This window comes from Bufo bufo, chromosome 3, assembly GCF_905171765.1.
Source record: "Bufo bufo chromosome 3, aBufBuf1.1, whole genome shotgun sequence".
NCBI classification, from domain to species: domain Eukaryota; kingdom Metazoa; phylum Chordata; class Amphibia; order Anura; family Bufonidae; genus Bufo; species Bufo bufo.
Genome location: NC_053391.1, coordinates 598642535 through 598664408, shown reverse-complemented (window position 1 = coordinate 598664408; position 21874 = coordinate 598642535). Strand labels below are relative to the sequence as shown.

Sequence of the window (21874 nt, the reverse complement as noted above, 5' to 3'; positions counted from 1 at the left end):
TGCCCTTAATATAGTTACTTTTCAATGTAAGAAATTAAAATCAGACATCATGTAGTGCATGCCCATCTCTTTCTAATCTCTTTCTAGAATAAATTCAAGCTGGCAGCTCAGGGGGGGTGTCCTTTCTCAGTGGGCACGTCCTTTCTGTTGCAGCTCTCTTCCTTGTAACTGTAAACGCTTTTAAACATTAGATTGTCGATAAATTGTCGATTTTATAGATAGCAGGTGAAGGATGGAACTAAGCATGTATGACCACCTCAGTAGGTGAATGAGCACATTACTGTACAGATTAAACACTGGGGGCCCCATTACAATAAAGTAACTGAAGCATTTTTGTAACAAAAAAGTAAATTAAGTGCTGGCAGTGCCCGTGCAATCTTCATCCGATGGTCTACACCGCAAAAAAGTAGTAGTGCATGCGCTACTTTTTTGCAGTGTAGAGACACTGACAGAAAACCCACTGAAGCGCATCACACCGCAAGATTGCTGATCCACTCAAGTGAATGGGCATGGACCTGCTACCGCCGTGTGCATGAGGCCTAAAGAAGGTTTTGCCCTCAGTGTACTGTGCCATGTGCCACTTGTGCAGGAAGTGAGGGAATAGGAGCCCAATTTTCTCAAGGTTCAAGGTTTCACCTGTTCCCCTGTGGCAATGTTGTACCGAATAAATAGATACTAAAGAGTCAAGACAGAATGTGAGAAACAAGTCTCTTTAATAGGATTTTATGGAAAGATAATCCCTCTGATGTTCCACTGTGAATCATATCTGATGTTGTAATCTCATTGTGTTCTGGTTGTCCAAGGTTGAAGCATTTAGATGTTCTAAAAGTAAAAAGAAACATGTAAATGTAAAATCAATTCCAGGCCAATTACTACAGCCGTCAAACAACACAGCGTGTTACTCTGCATCTTTCTGAAACACCAGTCTTTATGGCAATTGTATACTGTATATATTCTCATTGCTAGCATACTCACAAATAAAAATGTATAAAATATAAAGAAATCCCAGATTCAAACCCAATTAGAGTGATATCTGCAGCTCTCCTGTGTCTACTGAAGAGCCCTTCCACTCTCCAAAACCATTCTTAGGTCAGTTGGCCCACCATATATTCGGCAGTAGGACATGCACTTGAAATTAGTAAAATCCGCATTTTTGCAATATACTGCAGAATACAACACAGAAGTAATGGAGATTTGCAGTAAAATAACATGGCTGATGAACAAACTGCTATGCCTCTATTCCTGTTCAAAAGTTCTAGGAGTTTTTCTCGGTCTGAACTTACGCTGTTGATCCAGGAGATGTAAGCAGACACTCTGGTGAACACAGTAGGCTTGAGATAAGCATTGCATCCAAGGGAAGACACAAAGCTAGCAATACCATGAACTTCGTAGACCCCATTGACTGCACAGTTCAGAGGTCCTCCAGAATCTCCCTAAACAGAAAAGACACACATATGTAGATATAAGGCTAAGGATACACCTAGACTTTTTGTAGCGCTGTAAGTTAAGACTGATTTTAACTATAGGTGATGGCTGCAGTTCACAGGAGTGCACTAAGTAGTATAAAACTCACTCAGGGCCTCTAACCACTTCAGAAAAGTGGAGGTGGGGCTTAGTGGAAGATGCGGGGCTTCACACGGCACACCGAATTTACTATAACTTACACCAGAAAATGGCATCATTTTTAGCTGAAGTCTGCACCAGCTCCTGGCTGGCGTAGACTTCAGCCTCTGGCAGACAGCAGGGCAGAGATGCACCAGATTAATTAAGAGGCATCTGCCTCTTATTAAATTAGGCACATCTCATGCCAGTGCAGGGAGATCAAGACTGGCGCAAGGGTATGCCAGTCTTTATATATCTTCCCCACTGTGTCCTTTTGAAAAAATTGGAAAACATTGCGCTACATAAAGCCTGTCTGTATCCTCAGCCTAAACATTTTTTTTTAGATAGATAACCCTACAATATATGGATTTCATTTTCACTCTGATTGATTTCTAGATGTAGACAGTACTATAGGGAGGGTATTTCATTTGGGCATATGTTTTCTCAAGCAAGGTGATATATTAAAGGGGTTATCTCATCTGAGACATTGGTAGCATATCTCTAGGATATACCACCAATGTCCACCTCTGGGACCAGCTCCTATCTAAAGAACGGATTGCCCCAAAGAGAAGGAGAGTGCACCACAGAAGCGCAGCCACACTCAGAGGTGAGAGCCGCACCTACAGTATGTGACATTGCTGGTATATCATAGAGATATGTCAGCTATTTCTGATATAGGTATAACCTTTTAATATGATGGTTTACAAAACTGTATTGTTAATCTATATTGGGAACATGTGAATGCATTAGATTTTAAATTACTTTTCTCAAGAAATCTATATTTTTCTTCATTCTTTTAGTAATCAGACATTTTGAGTAGTCAGGATGGCTCAGAGGTGTAACTTGAATCTCATGGATCACCATTAAAAATATATAACAAAATTGAGAAAATAACTGAAATAAACTATTTAAAAAAAAATAAGACTAAGCTTACATTGCATCCGGCCTGGACTCCGTTACCACCGGCACACACCATGGTGGTCTTCACAGTGCTGCCCCAGTAAGAGCTGGTGGAGCAGGTGGCGTGGGCAACAACGGGCAGAGGGGCCTGCTGGAGGATGGATGGCAGAGAGCCACCAGCTAAAAATATAAGCAAATGTTATTCTTTGAAATGTTCAGTTCAAGAATATTATATATATATATATATATATATATATATATATATATATATATATATATATATATATATATAGAGAGAGAGAGAGAGAGAGAGAGATGAAAAACGGACAGCACTCCAGATAAAAAGCAATGGTGTTTATTCACCCATGTGGAAGGCAACGTTTCAGCTCATACAAGAGCCTTAGCTGTGAGGATATGGTTTCAAGTTTGACATTCCAAATACACAGTAACCATGAAGCCCAAGTATCCTAGGTTCAAAGTCAATATCTGCATGTTTCATGCTCGCATTTTTGTACTCCTCTCTCCAAATTGGAAAAATTGGATTGTCCCACTGAAGAATGGGATCATATTGAGTGCAATTTATGTAAGGTTTCAGGGGTGGAGCGTAAAGTGCAACAGAGCAGCAAATAGAAAAAACACAATTATAATATATTGGCTATTAATAGAGTAGTGGGGAGTTATTTGCCGGCACCACCTACTTCAGTCCTGCAGAATAGGGCAGAATATATAGTTTATTGTCATATTTAAAGGGGTTTTCCAGAACTTCGATATTGATGACCTACCATCAGGGTCCGCGGAGGTCGACACCCCACTCAGCAGGAGCTGCGGCCCCTGGAAGTAACACAGTAACACAGCCGGTAGCAATCAAAATTTGCTAGAATTGAGGCTGCAGTAACCCCACATGGCCACTACACAGGGCTGTCTGCTTCTGACATTGTACGCTGCGTTAGTTCCAGTGGCCACAGTTCCTGCTTGCAGGTGATTGGTAGAGGTGTTGGGTGGCAGAACCCCCAATCTGGTATGAATGACTTATGCCAAAGTCCTGGAAAACCCCTTTAACTAGATTTGTTATTTAGGAATAATGGTGCGAATAATTTCTAGCTATGATAATGTACAATTTGCATTCTTAAAATGTGACAGACATTTTTAGGCATCTCGAACACTTCCTGGTCATTAGCAGAGGGCATGGTTTAATTCAGTTGAAATAATAATCATTTCTACATATCATTGATGCCAGGAACATCACAGATCGTAACCAATATTTTTCATGTTGGAAAATGTTGGAAGTCTGCACTGTAATCAGCTATTTGCAGATTTAGTAAGTAACTACCAGCCTGGTGTAGAGCCTGGATCCCTCTAGATTCAGTAGCTGAAAACTACTACATGTTGACTCATGCCCTCAAATATCCACTCTGTGACTGGAGTAGAACTTACTGCTGGTTCTTCCCCATCCGGTAATTGTACAGTCATAGTTATGGGCCAGGATGGAGCCATCAGATGGGAGTGAAGCCAGTTTTACATAGCTGTTGATGGAGGCGCTTGAAGCCAGGAAGAGGATGGCAATATCAGAACTGAAAGGAGAAATGTGATAATTAAATTGTGAGAGCCACCAAGACTTTATATTCCAGTCAATAATGTTGTCCAATCCTTACAAATTACTGATTATCACTTACCAGTTAAACTATTGCTTTGGCCTCACTTCATGATCAGCGGGCTCTTCACAGCTCACCAAGTACAGCTCTGTACATTGTATAACTGCTTTTTTATTTTTATTGCAGCTCAGTCCCATTCACTTGAATGGGACTGAGCTGTGCCTAGGCATATAATGGCTAACCTCTGGCATTACAGCTGTGGTAAAACTACAACTCCCAGGATGCACACTTGCTTGGCTGCTCTCAGAACTCTATAGAAATGAATGGAGCATACTGGGAGCTGTAGTTTCACCACAGCTGGAGTGCCGAAGGTTTGCCATCACTGGCCTAGGCCATCTGACCGATGTATAGCGATGTCACTGGCCTAGGAAGAGGCCTAAGTGCTCATGGAGCGCTATGGCCTCTCTGAACAGCTGATCGTTGGGGGTGCTGGGAGTCGCATCCCGCAATTTTATATAGATGACCATTCCTGAGGATAGGCCCTCAGTATCAAATTCTTAGATAAACACTTTTATAAAAGTGAAAAACTGCATTGCCCAGGAAAAAAACTTTGAAGAGACCAACCAAGGGCTGCCACCTAAATGTAAGTATCAATGGAGGTCTGAGAGATAGGGTATCACTCTCTGTGGTGGGAAAACCTCTTTAGGGTGTAGACACAGTTTTTGTTGTGCATTTTGCACCTCATGCTTCAGAAATATGGCGGTCATTGTGAACATCATATTTCTCAATGTATTTACATCACAAAAATTCATTAATAAATGCCCCCCTATATAGCTCTAAATCACTGCTTCCTGTCATGTATTACGAAACTGGCTGCCGGTAGCCACCACTAGGGGGAGCTCAGTGCATAGGAATTTATACAGTTATAGTAATCTCTTTGCTCTGAGCTTCCCCTAATGGTATAGGCATGAAAATGCAGGGCTTTCATGTCGGAAAGAGTGGAAGCTCACAGCAGATTCACCCCAAGCCCCATAGCAGTCATGTATTCTATACTGCTTAGAACCCCAGAGATCAGTTGTAATAATTTGGTAAACCAAAAAGCAACCGCAGCACCACTATAGGGGTATAAATGTATTATACAAATCCCTTTGAGACAAATGTGCTGTCCATCTAATGTGTGCAAGTGACTGTAATGCTTTTTGTAGTCTTCATCAGCTACAGCTAATAAATAAGGGTCCTAAACAGGGACCTTTAACTGTTAACTTACGGTACTCTTCTTAATATCATAAACCAGATAAACAACAGCAAGACAGGAGCACTTCATGTGGTTTAGTCCATATCTAAATATGGACTAAATAACTTGGCAATAATCACGTAAAGATTTTATCAGGTGGATACAAAAAAAAAAAGTGTGCGTATATTCATCATTCAACATAGTTAGCATTCAACATTCAAAATATAAATGATAACTTGCAAGAATGTAAGCTTCTCTTACCCAAGAGCCACACTATTGGGGTTCCAGTTAGCATGCTTCCTGATACTGGACACAGCAATGATCTGCTCAGTACCATCATTTATATTGAGGTTATGGTCTCCAAGTGCCACACGGAAGTTGACAACCCTGTCAAAGAGCAAACAATGCTAAGAGAAATAGGAACACAACGAGGCGCCCCCATAGTGTGATAATGCGGAATAAGGAAAAGTGAGAACCACTCACTAAATAGAGTTGTGTATGAGACCAGCACAACTCAGTGAAGAGTTTCTGCTAGATGAAACACATGCAGACTGCACCTCCCCATTGGATCACCAATTCAGGCTCTGTATATAATGTGCATACACCTATGCTAAAAAAGAAAATGGATTACGAGAGTTCTATCCACCAGGTGGACAGTGCTCTTGTAACCCATTTTTGCATCAATGTCTACACAAAGAGCAAACAATGACATGATACACGTATGCTAAATCTACTGTGTAGTGAAGTAGAAAATTAAAGTCACTACTGTGATTTTAGGATACAGCCACATGGTCAGGTTTCCTGATGCAATTTTGGAAGCCAAAAACAGAAGTCAATTCAAAAAAGGGGAGAAGTTGCCCTTTATAAAAGGGGAGAAGCTCTTTATACTTTCTCTCCTTTTATGATCCATTCCTGATTTTGGCTTCTAAAACTGCATGCAGAATCCTGACCATGTGGCCGTACCCTTATTAAAAAACAAAAAACAAAAAAAAACTGTGAATGACCTCTCTGCCCCAGAATACATAGAGAAAAGTATTCTATCATTTTAGCTAGGAAACTAGTGACTTCTATACTATACTATAGTATAGTCGAAAGTACTGAAATACTTCCTTTACTCACGGCAAATATTCACTTTGCGTCTCTAACCCTACCTCTAAATACCATAGATAAAATTATTTCCATAAAAAAGGTAACAATCCACAGTAATAAACTAAGAAATAGCTTCCATTAGTCTATGGCAAGTTAGAAACAAATCAATATGAATATCAGGTTTGTTGATATGGATTTGTACACTCGTGCATGTCTATTGGCCTTTTTAATTGTTGAATCAAATGGAGTCTGTCAGCAAGAAAATTACTTTAAAAACAGACTCAGTTCCTGGTAGGGCTAGCTCACTGTGATGGAATCATGCATTTTATTTTGTGATCCGGGAGTTGTAGTTTTGCAACAGCCGGAGAGCCTCAGGTTGGCCATCCCTGTTCTAAAGGATGACGTCGAAGGTCAGAGGTTTCAATCAAGAAGAAAAAGGAGGGTCTGGCCTGGGCCCACCCTTGGTGCACTTAGAAGCTCATTTGCATATGGATTGCAAGCAATTTTCTCCAAAATGCAGCATCAGATCACAAAATAAAAGGTATGATTGTATCACAGTGAGCTAGCCTTACAAGTCATTGTACCTGCTGACCGACTCCCTTTATTTGTATTCTGAACATATCCAGTACCTGTCAACGCAGTGAGCAGCGGTCAGCACACGGTTAGCAAGAATCAGGGAGCCGCCACAGGTGTGGTACCAGCTGGAGCCAGACTGATACTGGAGGGAGATCTACATATAGAAAACAAAGCTATTATTATTTTGTTAAAATGTTTTTTTTCCCCTCTGGCTGTTGTAACTCTACATCATATGTCTTGTTACAACATCAGATTTTCTTTTTCAGAACCATCCAGGAACAGAAGTGCTGTGGGTGCTGCATGCAATCAGCAAAGTGACAATGCACGATATCCCACAAGGGTGTGTAAATCAAGAATTGTCACCTTTGCTGTTTGCTAGACCTTCCCCTATCATAAAAAAGGACGTCTCCTGTTTTTCCAGGAGGGAAATACTATTGAGGTACGATTTCACCACAACCCCTATCAGGAAACAGCACAAGATAGAACAATTGGAACATATCAGAAATCAAAGAGGTTGAAAGCATAGTTTAGGTCAGGGATGGTCAACCTGCGGCTCTCCACCTGTTGTAAAACTACAACTCCCATCATGCTCTGCTGTAGGCTGATAGCTGTAGGATGTACGGGCATGCTGGGAGTTGTAGTTTTGCGAAAGCAAGCATTCTGACAATAGAGCAGAGCAATGTTTTGGACATCAAGTTCCTTGATGTTGGAATTCAAGAATACAGGCTGCTGTTCACATAGCGTGTTATCTACTTAAAGGTAAGGCCTTGAATTTCCCTGCAGCGTCTGTGTTGCAGTACTCAATCACTTATTAAAACTAATTCTGATATAATAAAAGTATATTAAGTGTTTTCCAGCCCAAGAGCCAACAACCCTAATTTCTGTAACCAGTGCCCAATAAAAAAAAAGAAATAGAAAACAACTCGCTTTTCCACAGTCCTACCTTTCCTGTGCCACCTGACCGGATGTGGCTTGATCCCCTAACAGCTACAGTCAATCACTGGCCTAAGCTATCACATGTGGCTATGAACAGGGTAGTGGGACAGGAATGCAGAACTGGAGACATGTGAGTTTTTTTTATTTGGGCACAGGTTACGACCATTGGAGTTATTAGACAAAAAACGCTTTAAAGGAATTGCTAGATACGGAGTATTTTAAGGTGCAAGTAAATGTACACATGGATCTTTAGCTCACCAAGGTAATCCTATAATAAATAACATAGACTTCTCTGGAAAATGATGACTCTTTTGGGTCATTAACCTACTACCAGACCTATGCAGCGGCCTGTTCTCTTGGCTATACACTATCTACCGGAAGTATATTGATACAGTTTTTTAAAATAACCACTGACCTGCCATGGCCAAGCATTGGGTGCAGAGTTTGTGCCTGCAACCACTCTAGTATTGTCATCTACATCTTCAATGTACTGCACAGAGCAGTGTCCTGTATGGAAGGAAAAACAAGCACAAATAGTTGATCATGAGGTCCATGGTCATATAAAGGCAGAAGATTGCAGCCAGACCTGATATGTCTTATAAGGATTGAGATTTCTGTTTGTATTACAGGATTCATTTGACAATGGGAGCAGTGACAGTCTTTACCACCATTCAAACCATGATGGGCGCCCCAGAGATTATATATTTATCACCTATACTGTGAATAGGAAATAAATGCTTTTCCGCGGCATACTAAGTTTAATGAAAATGTATTATTTGGCAGTGAGTCCAACTAGGTGTTTTTGAGAGTTTCATACCAATGACTGATCCCCAGGATAGGTCATCAGGATCTTAACAGTTGAATTCCTAGCACCTCTCTGATCAGCTTTTGAGAAACTTTAGCAACACTCTGATAAGTGCTGCAGCCTCTTCCTAGGCCAGTGACAGCATTGTGCAGTGACCCAGTGGATCACTTCTAAAGGGTTAATATTGTAATTTAATGTTAAAGGATTAATAATAAAGTTCATCACTTTAAAATGTTTACCGAGATGATATTTGTGCACGGAATCCAAAAAGGTGATATATAGGAAGGAGCTAGCTAGTTCTGACAGTCTAGGTTTGGTTGATGGAGATGGGCTGGCAGCCCCATATTCCTGGCTAGGAGTCTTTGCTGAACAGGTCTAGAGGAAGAATGTACCGTATGTGTGTGAGCTGAAGAAAACTAGGCCTAGTCCAGTCAACCTTCATTCTTGAGGCTGAGAGCTGCCATGAGAGCAGAGATTACCCCCAGAGAGAAAGCTAAAAGACATTTGCAGATGGTTGAGAACCACTTAAAGGCTGTGCTCGACTGAGACAGTAAGGAAAATTTATGTGTATGCCAATAGAATATACTGCTTGTGGAAAGGGTTAATTGCTTCCGGTGACCAACACAATCTCAGACAGACTGGCCATCCGGATCTAAGTTGTGCACCCTACAGATTAAGCACTGCAGAAAGTGTTAGTGAGAATGGAAATTCACACCTGTGATTAATTTTGGACGACTGCTAAATTCTTAGACTCAGGGAGGACTTCTACTATCATTGCTACTGCAGTTCTCCACTGCTAAGGATTTAAAGTGTTAGTATGTGTGAATGTTGCAGAAAGGGTTCATAGACCATATAGTAACCATTGCTAGGTGGGGCTGTTCCACCCTCCCCATAGGGAGGAGTAGGTAAGAACTGTGTGAGACAGAGCAGTGAGAGAGAAGAATGCAAACAGAAAGTCTTCAAACAAGCTTCTAGGGCATGGATCAGCAACCTTCGGCACTCCAGCTGTTGCGAAACTACAACTCCCAGCATGCTCCTTCCACTTGAGTGGGAGTTTAGAGAACAGCCAAGCAAGTGTGCATGATGAGAGATGTAGTTTCACAACACCTGGAGTGCCGGAGGTTGCTGATCCCTGTTCTAGGGGAATAAAAGAAAAAGAAACATTTTTATTCCAGTTTTGAGCAAAACATTCTGTGGGAATAATTTGAGAAACTTTTGGACTCTGCAGCTGACTAGTCCAGAAGATGTAAGGCTTTGAGAGCCTGGACATACTTTAGCGGTAGAGATAGGATCTGCTAAGGACTACACCCCACAGTGGGAATTTGTAGTGCGTCATTGTGAGTACAGAGCTAACATGAGGAACAGTGCAGAAAGCAGCAAGAAAAGTGTTGCACCCCTATATCTGAATGCTAGAGAGAAAAGTTCAATGTTGGGAAGATTAACTCAGAGCCAACAACTTGGCCTGTTAATCATCTTTGCAGCATACAGTACGATACTGTAAGAACTGTGTAAGATCTGCCAGTCCGTGTATTCTGAGAACTATGACTGCTGTGCTTGAACTTTGCCATCATTTCCTGCACCAGTACCTGCAGTATCACAGCCCCAACTTGCACTTCACAGGGAGCTTGTCTTGCACCCCCCAACACCCACCATCAAGGGCACCCAAACCACCACCTGGCAGGAGATTCCCCAGGAGACAAAGATGTACTCAGAGGAAAGAAAGGATGTGCCCTATCACTGTATAGCGTCAAGGAGCACAGACTGCCACGGTGAGTACCACTATGTCTATCATTTCTGCCACTGTCATTCCCTTCCTCCTCCCTCCCTGGCTTGCTGTACCACCTCCTAAGTATAACCTTTGGGAGAATTCTGCTGTATTAAATATCTGAGAACTGTGCCTTCTGTTTGTATTTCTACTGTAACTTCCATCGTCTGCTCATTACAGAAAGATTTTAACATTTCATATTCAAGTCAATTTAGCTAAGCTGTGAAACCAAGCACATCCGCTATCCAATGGACAGAGCTGCGCTTGGTAACTGTAAGGAGGCCACAATGCAGTCTCTGGAGCACTACGGCCTCCTCAAGCTGCTCGGCAGATGTGCCAGGATTCGGACTCCCACCAATAAGATCAGTTGATAACACTACATGTCGTATTGCTGTTACTACTGATTTCTTCCTTTCGTTTGAAAGAATAGAGTAGCCAGTGTAGAAATGTATGCTACGTAGAATCATAGGCAGACTTACCGCACAGGACCAAAGCAGCAAGCACAAGAAGCCTTAACATCCTCAGCAGGTTGTGGAGATCCACTAAGAACCTGTGTTACAGGAGCTGCTCTTTTATGCACCTGGACATAGGTACTGGGAAATATTTCAGATGTGACAGATGCTAAGGTGCTTGCTTTATGTGTGTGGAAAAGAGCGTGGGTAATTTTAGATGTAGCAAAAATAGAAGCAACACACTGTGGTAAAAGTGAAGTTCATTTCATCAACATACTTATCCAGCAAACAGTATTAACAAGTCTGTCTAATTATTAAGCTGGTGTATAAGACTGGGGCTGCTCATAGACTTTTGGTGTCATTTTAGTTTTCAAGTTTGTGTAACTGGCTTACCAGAAGCAGAGGATCCATGGGTGAGACCCATTCAAACAAAACCCAAAAGCTTCAGCAACAGACAACTCCATTTGGGGCTGACTTCTAGACTTCATTCACACTTCCATGTCCATTTGCCATCTGTGGAAAATCAGTCCTTGTTTCATCTGTAAAGATGTAAGGCGCTGGTGGGGTCTTTAAAAATGGCGCCCAAACATGGTGCTCAAACAGCAGAGGCCCGCGGCTAATGGCTGTGACCAGCAATAATGACGATTGCGGACATTACAGCCTTTAGATTCCGTGTTCAAGTGTGATCACAGCATCTAAAGGGTGAAAAACCTGCACGCTTCCAGGTTAAGATGCCTGTCATTGTTTCTAATAGGCTGGGTCTCTCTGAAGAGTCCCAGCATATTAGAGCTGCAATTCCTATTTTGGCCAGCAGGTGGCCAACATAGGACATCAGCAATTAGAAAATGACTATACTCCTTATGGGAGTATAGCAGGGATCAGCAACCTCCAGCACTCCAGCTGTCCTGAAACTGCAACTCCCAGAAGCCTCCTTTCACCTCTATGGGAGTTAAAACAACAGCCAAGCAAGTTTGCATGCTGGGAGTTGTAGTTTCACAGCAGCTGGTGTGCTGACATTTGTTGACCACTGGAGTATAGTAATAGTCTCTAAAAAACAAAGTAGACATTTTAACTAGGGATGAGCGAACCCGAACTGTATAGTTCGGGTTCGTACCGAATTTTGGGGTGTCCGTGACACGGACCCGAACCCGAACATTTTCGTAAAAATCAACAAGCGTCATACTACTTGCCCCAAGAGGCCATCACAGCCATGCCTACTATTGGCATGGCTGTGATTGGCCAGTGCAGCATGTGACCCAGCCTCTATATAAGCTTGGGTCACGTAGCGCTGCACGTCACTCTGCTCTTACAAGTGTAGGGAGAGGTTGCAGCTGCGACGTTTGGCGAGATTTTGCAGTGATTAACTCCCCAAAAACACTTAAGACAGTGATCGATCTACAGCTGTGGATCATTGAACTGCTGCTATTCAATTGCTCACTGTTTTTAGGCTGCCCAGAGCGTTTTTCAGTCACTTTTTTCATGGGTGATCGGCGGCCATTTTGTGGCTTGTGGTGCGCCAGCACAAGCTGCCACCAAGTCCATTTAACCATCAATAGTGTGGTTATTTTTTGGCTATATCCTACATCAGGGGCAAGCTGCCACCAAGTCCATTTAACCATCAATAGTGTGGTTATTTTTTGGCTATATCCTACAGCAGGGGCAAGCTGCCACCAAGTCCATTTAACCATCAATAGTGTGGTTATTTTTTTGCTATATCCTACATCAGGGGCAAGCTGCCACCAAGTCCATTTAACCATCAATAGTGTGGTTATTTAAATCTATCCCTAAAAGGGTATATTAGATTAAAGGTGCTGATAGGGTCATTCTCAATAACTTCACACACACGCTACTGTGCATATCCAAGTCTAATTCTGTCTGTAAACATATACCTGTCACCCAGCGCCTAAATAATAGGCCTCAAATTTATATTCAGCTAAATCTGTCATTACTGCTGTGCCTGTATTAGTGTAATACGGTACCTAAATAGATAGCCAGATAGTGTTAGGTGTCTGTAAAAAAAGGCCTGAATTTGGGCCAAATAATATTTTTCTTATTGTGGTGAACGGTAACAATGAGGAAAACATCTAGTAAGGGATGCGGACATGGTCGTGGTGGTGTTAGTGGACCCTCTGGTGCTGGGAGAGGACGTGGCCGTTCTGCTACAGCCACACGTCCTAGTGTACCAACTACCTCAGGTCCCAGTAGCCGCCAGAATTTACAGGGATATTTGGTGGGGCCCAATGCCGTTCTAAGGATGGTAAGGCCTGAGCAGGTACAGGCATTAGTCAATTGGGTGGCCGACAGTGGATCCAGCACGTTCACATTATCTCCCACCCAGTCTTCTGCAGAAAGCGCACAGATGGCGCATCAAAAACCAAGCCCATCAGTCTGTCACATCACCCCCATGCATACCAGGGAAACTGTCTGAGCTTCAAGTTATGCAGCAGTCTCTTATGCTGTTTGAAGACTCTGCTGGCAGGGTTTCCCGAGGGCATCCACCTAGCCCTTCCCCAGCGGTGGAAGACATAGAATGCACTAACGCACAACCACTTATGTTTCCTGATGATGAGTACATGGGAATACCACCTCAGCACGTCTCTGATGATGACGAAACACAGGTGCAAACTGCTGCGTCTTTCTGCAGTGTGCAGACTGAACAGGAGGTCAGGGATGAAGACGATGCAGGGGACGATGAGGTCCTAGACCCCACATGGAATGAAGGTCGTGCCACTGACTTTCACAGTTCGGAGGAAGAGGCAGTGGTGAGACCGAGCCAACAGCGTAGCAAAAGACAAAGAGGGAGCAGTGGGCAAAAGCAGAACACCCGCCGCCAAGAGACTCCGCCTGCTACTGACCACCGCCATCTGGGACCGAGCACCCCAAAGGCAGCTTCAAGGAGTTCCCTGGCATGGCACTTCTTCAAACAATGTGCTTACGACAAGACACGAGTGGTTTGCACGTTGTGCCATCAGAGCATGAAGCGAGGCATTAACGTTCTGAACCTTAGCACAACCTGCATGACCAGGCACCTGCATGCAAAGCATGAACTGCAGTGGAGTAAACACCTTAAAAACAAGGAAGTCACTCAGGCTCCCCCTGCTACCTCTTCTGCTGCTACCGCCTCGGCCTCTTCTGCTGCTGCCGCCTCGGCCTCTTCTTCCGCCTCTGGAGGAACGTTGGCACCTGCCGCCCAGCAAACATGGGATGTACCACCAACACCACCACCTGCGTCACCAAGCATCTCAACCATGTCACACGGCAGCGTTCAGCTCTCCATCTCACAAACATTTGAGAGAAAGCGTAAATTCCCACCTAGCCACCCTCGATCCCTGGCCCTGAATGCCAGCATTTCTAAACTACTGGCCTATGAAATGCTGTCATTTAGGCTGGTGGACACACACAGCTTCAAACAGCTCATATCGCTTGCTGTCCCACAGTATGTTGTTCCCAGCCGGCACTACTTCTCCAAGAGAGCCGTGCCTTCCCTGCACAACCAAGTATCCGATAAAATCAAGTGTGCACTGCGCAACGCCATCTGTGGCAAGGTCCACCTAACCACAGATACGTGGACCAGTAAGCACGGCCAGGGACGCTATATCTCCCTAACTGCACACTGTGGGTAAATGTAGTGGCAGCTGGGCCCCAGGCGGAGAGCTGTTTGGCGCACGTCCTTCCGCCGCCAAGGATCGCAGGGCAACATTCTTTGCCTCCTGTCTCCTCCTCCTCCTACTCAGCTTCCTCCTCCTCTTCTTCCACCTGCTCATCCAGTCAGCCACACACCTTCACCACCAACTTCAGCACAGCCCGGGGTAAACGTCAGCAGGCCATTCTGAAACTCATATGTTTGGGGGACAGGCCCCACACCGCACAGGAGTTGTGGGGGGGTATAGAACAACAGACCGACGAGTGGTTGCTGCCGGTGAGCCTCAAGCCCGGCCTGGTGGTGTGCGATAATGGGCGAAATCTCGTTGCAGCTCTGGGACTAGCCGGTTTGACGCACATCCCTTGCCTGGTGCATGTGCTGAATTTGGTGGTGCAGAAGTTCATTCACAACTACCCCGACATGTCAGAGCTGCTGCATAAAGTGCCGGCCATCTGTTTGCGCTTCCGGCGTTCACATCCTGCCGCTGCTCGCCTGTCTGCGCTACAGCGTAACTTTGGCCTTCCCGCTCACCGCCTCATATGTGACGTACCCACCAGGTGGAACTCCACCTTGCATATGCTGGACAGACTGTGCGAGCAGCAGCAGGCCATAGTGGAGTTTCAGCTGCAGCACGCACGGGTCAGTCGCACTGCGGAACAGCACCACTTCACCACCAATGACTGGGCCTCCATGCGAGACCTGTGTGCCCTGTTGCGCTGTTTCGAGTACTCCACCAACATGGCCAGTGGCGATGACGCCGTTATCAGCGTTACAATACCACTTCTATGTCTCCTTGAGAAAACACTTAGGGTGATGATGGAAGAGGATGTGGCCCAGGAGGAGGAAGAGGGGTCATTTTTAGCACTTTCAGGCCAGTCTCTTCGAAGTGACTCAGAGAGAGGTTTTTTGCAAAAGCAGAGGCCAGGTACAAATGTGGCCAGACAGGGCCCACTACTGGAGGACGAGGAGGATGAGGAGGAGGTGGAGGAGGATGAGGATGAAGCATGTTCACAGCGGGGTGGCACCCAACGCAGCTCGGGCCCATCACTGGTGCGTGGCGCAGGACGATGACGCAGGACGATGACGATACGCCTCCCACAGAGGACAGCTTGTCCTTACCTCTGGGCAGCCTGGCACACATGAGCGACTACATGCTGCAGTGCCTGCGCAACGACAGCAGAGTTGCCCACATTTTAACGTGTGCGGACTACTGGGTTGCCACCCTGCTGGATCCACGGTACAAAGACAATGTGCCCACCTTACTTCATGCACTGGAGCGTGATAGTAAGATGCGCGAGTACAAGCGCACGTTGGTAGACGCGCTACTGAGAGCATTCCCAAATGTCACAGGGGAACAAGTAGAAGCCCAAGGCGAAGGCAGAGGAGGAGCAAGAGGTCGCCAACGCAGCTGTGTCGCGGCCAGCTCCTCTGAGGGCAGGGTTAGCATGGCAGAGATGTGGAAAAGTTTTGTCACCACGCCACAGCTAACTGCACCACCACCTGATACGGAACGTGTTAGCAGGAGGCAACATTTCAATAACATGGTGGAACAGTACCTGTGCACACCCCTCCACGTACTGACTGATGGTTCGACCCCTTTCAACTTCTGGGTCTCCAAATTGTCCACGTGGCCAGAGCTAGCCTTTTGCGCCTTGGAGGTGCTGGCCTGCCCGGCGGCCAGCGTTTTGTCTGAACGTGTATTCAGCACGGCAGGGGGCGTCATTACAGACAAACGCAGCCGCCTGTCTACAGCCAATGTGGACAAGCTGACGTTCATAAAAATGAACCAGGCATGGATCCCACAGGACCTGTCCATCCCTTGTGCAGATTAGACATTAACTAGCTCCCCTTAACAATATATTATTGTACTCCAGGGCACTTCCTCATCCAATCCTATTTTTATTTTCATTTTACCATTATATTGCGGGGCAACCCAAAGTTGAATGAACCTCTCATCTGTCTGGGTGCCGGGGCCTAAAAATATCTGACAGTGGCCTGTTCCAGTGGTGGGTGACATGAAGCCTGATTCTCTTCTATGACATGAAGCCAGATTCTCTGCTATGGGACCTCTCTCCTCTGCCTGGGCCTAAATATGTGACAGTGGCCTGTTCCAGTGGTGGGTGACGTGAAGCCTGATTCTCTGCTATGACATGAAGACTGATTCTCTGCTATGGGACCTCTCTCCTCTGTCTGGGTGCCGGGGCCTAAATATCTGACAATGGACTGTTCCAGTTTTGGGTGACGTGAAGCCCGATTCTCTGCTATGACATGAAGACTGATTCTCTGCCGACATGAAGCCAGATTCTCTGCTATGGGACCTCTCTCCTCTGCCTGGGCCTAAATATGTGACAATGGACTGTTCCAGTGGTGGGTGACGTGAAGCCTGATTCTCTGCTATGACATGAAGACTGATTCTCTGCTGACATGAAGCCAGATTCTCTGCTATGGGACCTCTCTCCTCTGTCTGGGTGCCGGGGCCTAAATATATGACAATGGACTGTTCCAGTTTTGGGTGACGTGAAGCCTGATTCTCTGCTATGACATGAAGCCTGATTCTCTGCTATGGGACCTCTCTCCTCTGCCTGGGTGCCTGGGCCTAAATATATGACAATGGACTGTTCCAGTTTTGGGTGACGTGAAGCCTGATTCTCTGCTATGACATGAAGACTGATTCTCTGCTATGACATGAAGACTGATTCTCTGCTATGGGACCTCTCTCCAATTGATATTGGTTAATTTTTATTTATTTTATTTTTATTTTTATTCATTTCCCTATCCACATTTGTTTGCAGGGGATTTAACTACATTTTGCTTCCTTTTGCAGCCCTCTAGCCCTTTCCTGGGCTGTTTTACAGCCTTTTTACTGCCAAAAAGTTCGGGTCCCCATTGACTTTAATGGGGTTCGAGTTCGGGACGAAGTTCGGGTCGGGTTCGGATCCCGAACCCGAACATTTCCGGGAAGTTCGGCCGAACTTCTCGAACCCGAACATCCAGGTGTTCGCTCAACTCTACTAATGTAGGCTTTGTGAGCACTCCAAAGGGTGGTATCTGATACCGCATCATTGTCATTACTCTCGAAATAAACTTTTAGAGACTTCTCAATATCTAAGCGTATTGCTGTGTTCTGCAACAAGGAGTTGTTAAGTCTCCAAGGAGAATAAACTCTGTTGTTATATTTATCATTCAGTATGAGAGTGGAGAAAGCATGATCAGACCAAGTAATACTGCCAATAGACACAGATACCACCCTTTGAAGGAGCCACTTATCCATTACAAACAAATCTATTCTAGAATAGATATTGTGAGGGTGTGAAAAAAAAGTAAAAATCTTTCTCATTAGCATGAAAAGTTCTCCACGTGTCATGTAACCCTTCTTTAAAAAGGTAGTCTTGAAGTAAGGTGCTTTTGTGAGAAGGAGGAGAAGGGGGGAGCTTATCTATAGAAGAGTCTGGGCACATATTAAAATCACCACAGATTAGCAAAGCACCTTGCTTGATATCAAGGGCTAGATTAATAGTGCGTTTAATGAATCTAAGCTGGTCAGTGTTCGGGGCGTAAAGATTCAATATTGTATATCTAGTGTTGTTGATATCACATACAATGATAATTCATCTACCATCTTTGTCTATTAGTTTGTTATGACATTGGAAGGCTATAGTATTCTTGAAACCTAATATAACTCCTCTTTTTTTATTTACAGCCGATGAGTAGAAAATATGTGGGAAAGAGGGGTTATAAAATCTGCGAGAATCAGCCACGTTGAGGTGAGATTCTTGTAAGCAGATGTCAGCTTTCTGTCTCTTCGCCTCTGCCCAGCATGTAGAGCGTTTAAAAGGACTATTGAGACCTTTAACATTTGCAGAAAGTATTTTTATACCCATATAAGCCATAATGTTAATTCACAAAACTGAAGCTGAGACCAACTATGTGAAACATATACATGTATGGTTGTATAATAAAGTTGAGCGTAGAAAGTATAAAGTACAATACCCAGCGATACATAGTGAAGGTGGTGGGGGGCGAGTATATGAATGGAGATGTTCAAACGATCTGGATATAGAAGGTAGTCCCCATGGATGTAACCTAGGTAGAGATTATTAAGAAACATAAGAACAATAAGACCTTAATCATGTAAAGCCTTTCACTTGGTTTGGAAGGCGGGAGTATATAAGTGGATTAGGGAATAAGAGCATTTAGGTGACAAATGGGCTCTAAGATTTAGGGTGTGGAACCCCTATATTGAAAAAACAAAGGAGTAGATTCTTTGCCTTTTGAGAGAGTTTAAGACGGAGATTTTCCTACTTTGGTCCATTCTTGAGACAGGTTGGATTGTTTTCTCCTTGTTGGAGAATTGTTGAGAGAAGAATCAGAAGCTTTGTCTTTGGCGCCCTCTGGTGGTATGGAAATGTTCCATTTAGAAAGAGTCTCTGCTGCTTCTTGTGGGGATACTAACACATGTGATGAGCTGTGGTGTATCACAATCAGTTTTACGGGATATCCCCATTTATAAGGGATATTGTTATCTCGCAAAGCTTTGGTGTATCTTTGAAACTCCTTCCTTCTATTGAGTGTCGCTGAGGAAAGATCTGTAAATAAGTACATTGCGGAATCTTTCAGGGATGTCGCTTATTTTCTTTTGAGCTTCCTTCATAAAGGATTCTTTCAGGTGGTAGAAATGAATCCTGGCAAGCACGTCCCTAGGGGTAGATGCAGGTAGGGACTTAGAGTACACTGCGTACCAAAACCTATCTATAATCAGTTCTTACCCAGGGGTATCTGGCAGATATGACACGGAGGTCAGATATGAATTTGTGTAGCTGAGAGTCATTAATATTTTCAGGGATACTTCTAAAACGGATGTTGTTCCGTCTGGAACGATCTTCCAGGTCTGCAATTTTAAGTCTGATGTTTGTCAGGTCGTCCTCTATCAAATTGTGGTTGTCCACCAAGGAGTTATGTGCTGTTACGAATTCCTCCATTTTGTCCTCCAGATGTGCAGTTCTCTCTCCTATAGACACAATATCAGCATGTATGGTTGCTATAGTGTCCTTAAAGTCGCTATGAATGGATCTTTTTAAATCCATAAGTATCTCTTTCATTATGGACACTGAAATGCCTGTGTCATTGGGTGGAGAGATGTTAAGGGCATTGGGGGAAGATGTGTGGAGGTGCTGTTCACTCACCCTTTTTTGCCTTTTAGCTTCTTGGATTCCAGGAGGACTGGAGTTTGTAGAAGAGGCAGATTTAGGGGAGCGCTGATATGCAGCTTCGTCAGAAGAGTGTTTCTCTTCCTCTGTGAGGCACAAGCCGGCGCCATCTTGGATCGCTTCAGCAGCCGGATGAAAAAAGGCTGTCATCTTCTGGGGTTGCGCACCTTTCTTTTTCCCCCTAGTTATCATCAGCGGGGGTAATGGGGTGCAGAGATGATCTGTGGCTACTCGATATGAGAATATCGCACTGTGAGAAGGAATGCTGTGAGCCGCTAATTCGGGGTTCCACACGGAGCTCAGGCACTATGCGTCCTCTTCTCCCGGCATCCGGCCACAGCCCCCCTCACTTTCATAAGAAACAGTAACTGAAGCAGATAGGAACCAGACTGAAGCCAGAGATTAGCACAGCAAAGAGGGAAATCAAAGTATCTTTCTCTGAGCCTAGAAAAAGATCACATTGTTTGGATGACAAGTTTATTCAAGTTAAAACCGTTGAACTTTACCAAGTCTGGACTCTATTTACTCCACCAACTACAACTCCATTGCTGCTACGGAGCCTAACCCTGGGGAGCGACCGTATCCAGGTAGGAGCACCATGACAAAATATTAAGGCTGCATCACCACTCTGCTTTCCTAAACACTGGGACCTGATCGCCCATGGTGGGCGGCACCGTTGCACATTTTGCAGGTAATCTAATCGATCACCACAAAAGTAAATGCTACCCTATTGCAATAGTTATTTGTGGAAATTTTATAAATGGCAGTGGCCCGATTTTACTCATGTGAACACAGCCTAATGCCTCATTCACGCATCAGTGATTTCCATCAGTGATTATGAGCAAAAAACAGGTGCAGCTCTAAACACAGAGCGGGTGCAGATCCTTCCTTTACACATTATGCCTGTGGAGGCTCCAATCCTGGTTTTGGCTCACAATCACTGACCAAAACATTGATATGTAAATGAGGCTTAACAGGAAGATTCTAGTTCTCCTCTTTTGTCAGGACCAGTGTTTGGTCTGCATGTCCGCTTTTTGCCATCCGTGTGTCATCCATATTCTGCAGACACTGCAAGGCTAAAACAGGGTTTCCTGAGCATCTCATAACAAGAATCCATGAAAACCACAGACCAAACACAGATGCCAACAATGTTGTGTCCATGTTTTTCACAGACCCATGAGACCTATAATGTGCATGAGGGATCCGGAAACATGGACAAAAATGGGGCATGCTTCTGTGGTGTCATCACGGATCCACTGTCCATGGAAAACTACTGATGTGTGAGTACACACATTAAAGCCCATGGGTGTGTGTGCCGTCCGTAGAGAAACAGACAGCACATGTCCATGATTCACTGATGGGTGAAAGAGGACTTACAGCATGCAAGGATACACACCGAACTGGTAACACCCAGCTGGCAAATGATCCATACATTTCTAGGGAGAATAACAGAGGAGTGGCACAACACAGAGTTATAATATAACCATTATGGAGCATCTTTTCTTATGTCAGGAGAGGTAACAGGTCCTCTTTAAAGGGAATTAATATTGATGACCTATCCTCAGGTGTGACAACCAGGACGGCCACCGATCAGCTGTTAGAAGAGGCCGGGTGTTCTGGGAGCACTGCAGGCTCTTCCTAGACTATGCAACGTCACCGTACATTGGTCAGAGGACCTAGTTGCAGCTCAGCCCCATTTAAGTCAATGTAGCTGAGCTACAATACCAAGCACAACTGCTATACAATGTAAGACGTTGTGCATGTTAAGGGACCAGGAAGCTGCCGCACTCACCAGAGCTCCAGTGAGTGCCAAAGATTCCCAAAACAGCTGATCTGCAGGGGTGCTGGGACTCTATAGGATATTGCTAACCTTTTCTTTGGATAGGTCATCAATATTATTTTTGGGATAACCCCTTTAAAGCATAGAATGTTCTTTAGCGATGAGGTCTCCAAGTGCTCATATTTTCTTCTTTAGTCTCAAACTTCTTAATTTTTTTTTATTTTTTATTAAACTCTCTCTTTGTCTCGGCAGCAACTGTCTGGCACTGATTGCTAAAGATTACCACAGTTTAA

The 21874-nt window shown here is 44.3% G+C and overlaps 1 protein-coding gene across 1 annotated transcript; it reads right to left on the bottom strand.

The window, feature by feature from the left end:
• Positions 1–798: 798 nt before the first annotated feature.
• On the bottom strand, positions 799–11018 carry LOC120996160 (chymotrypsin-like elastase family member 1). The gene is made up of 8 exons (XM_040425912.1): positions 10979–11018; positions 8345–8436; positions 7047–7147; positions 5590–5715; positions 3937–4073; positions 2537–2682; positions 1284–1433; positions 799–822 (listed from the first exon to the last, which is right to left on the bottom strand). The coding sequence occupies exons 1-8, from the start codon at positions 11016–11018 to the stop codon at positions 814–816; spliced, it is 801 nt and encodes a 266-aa protein (XP_040281846.1). The 3' UTR covers positions 799–813.
• Between the last annotated feature and the right edge of the window lie 10856 nt (positions 11019–21874).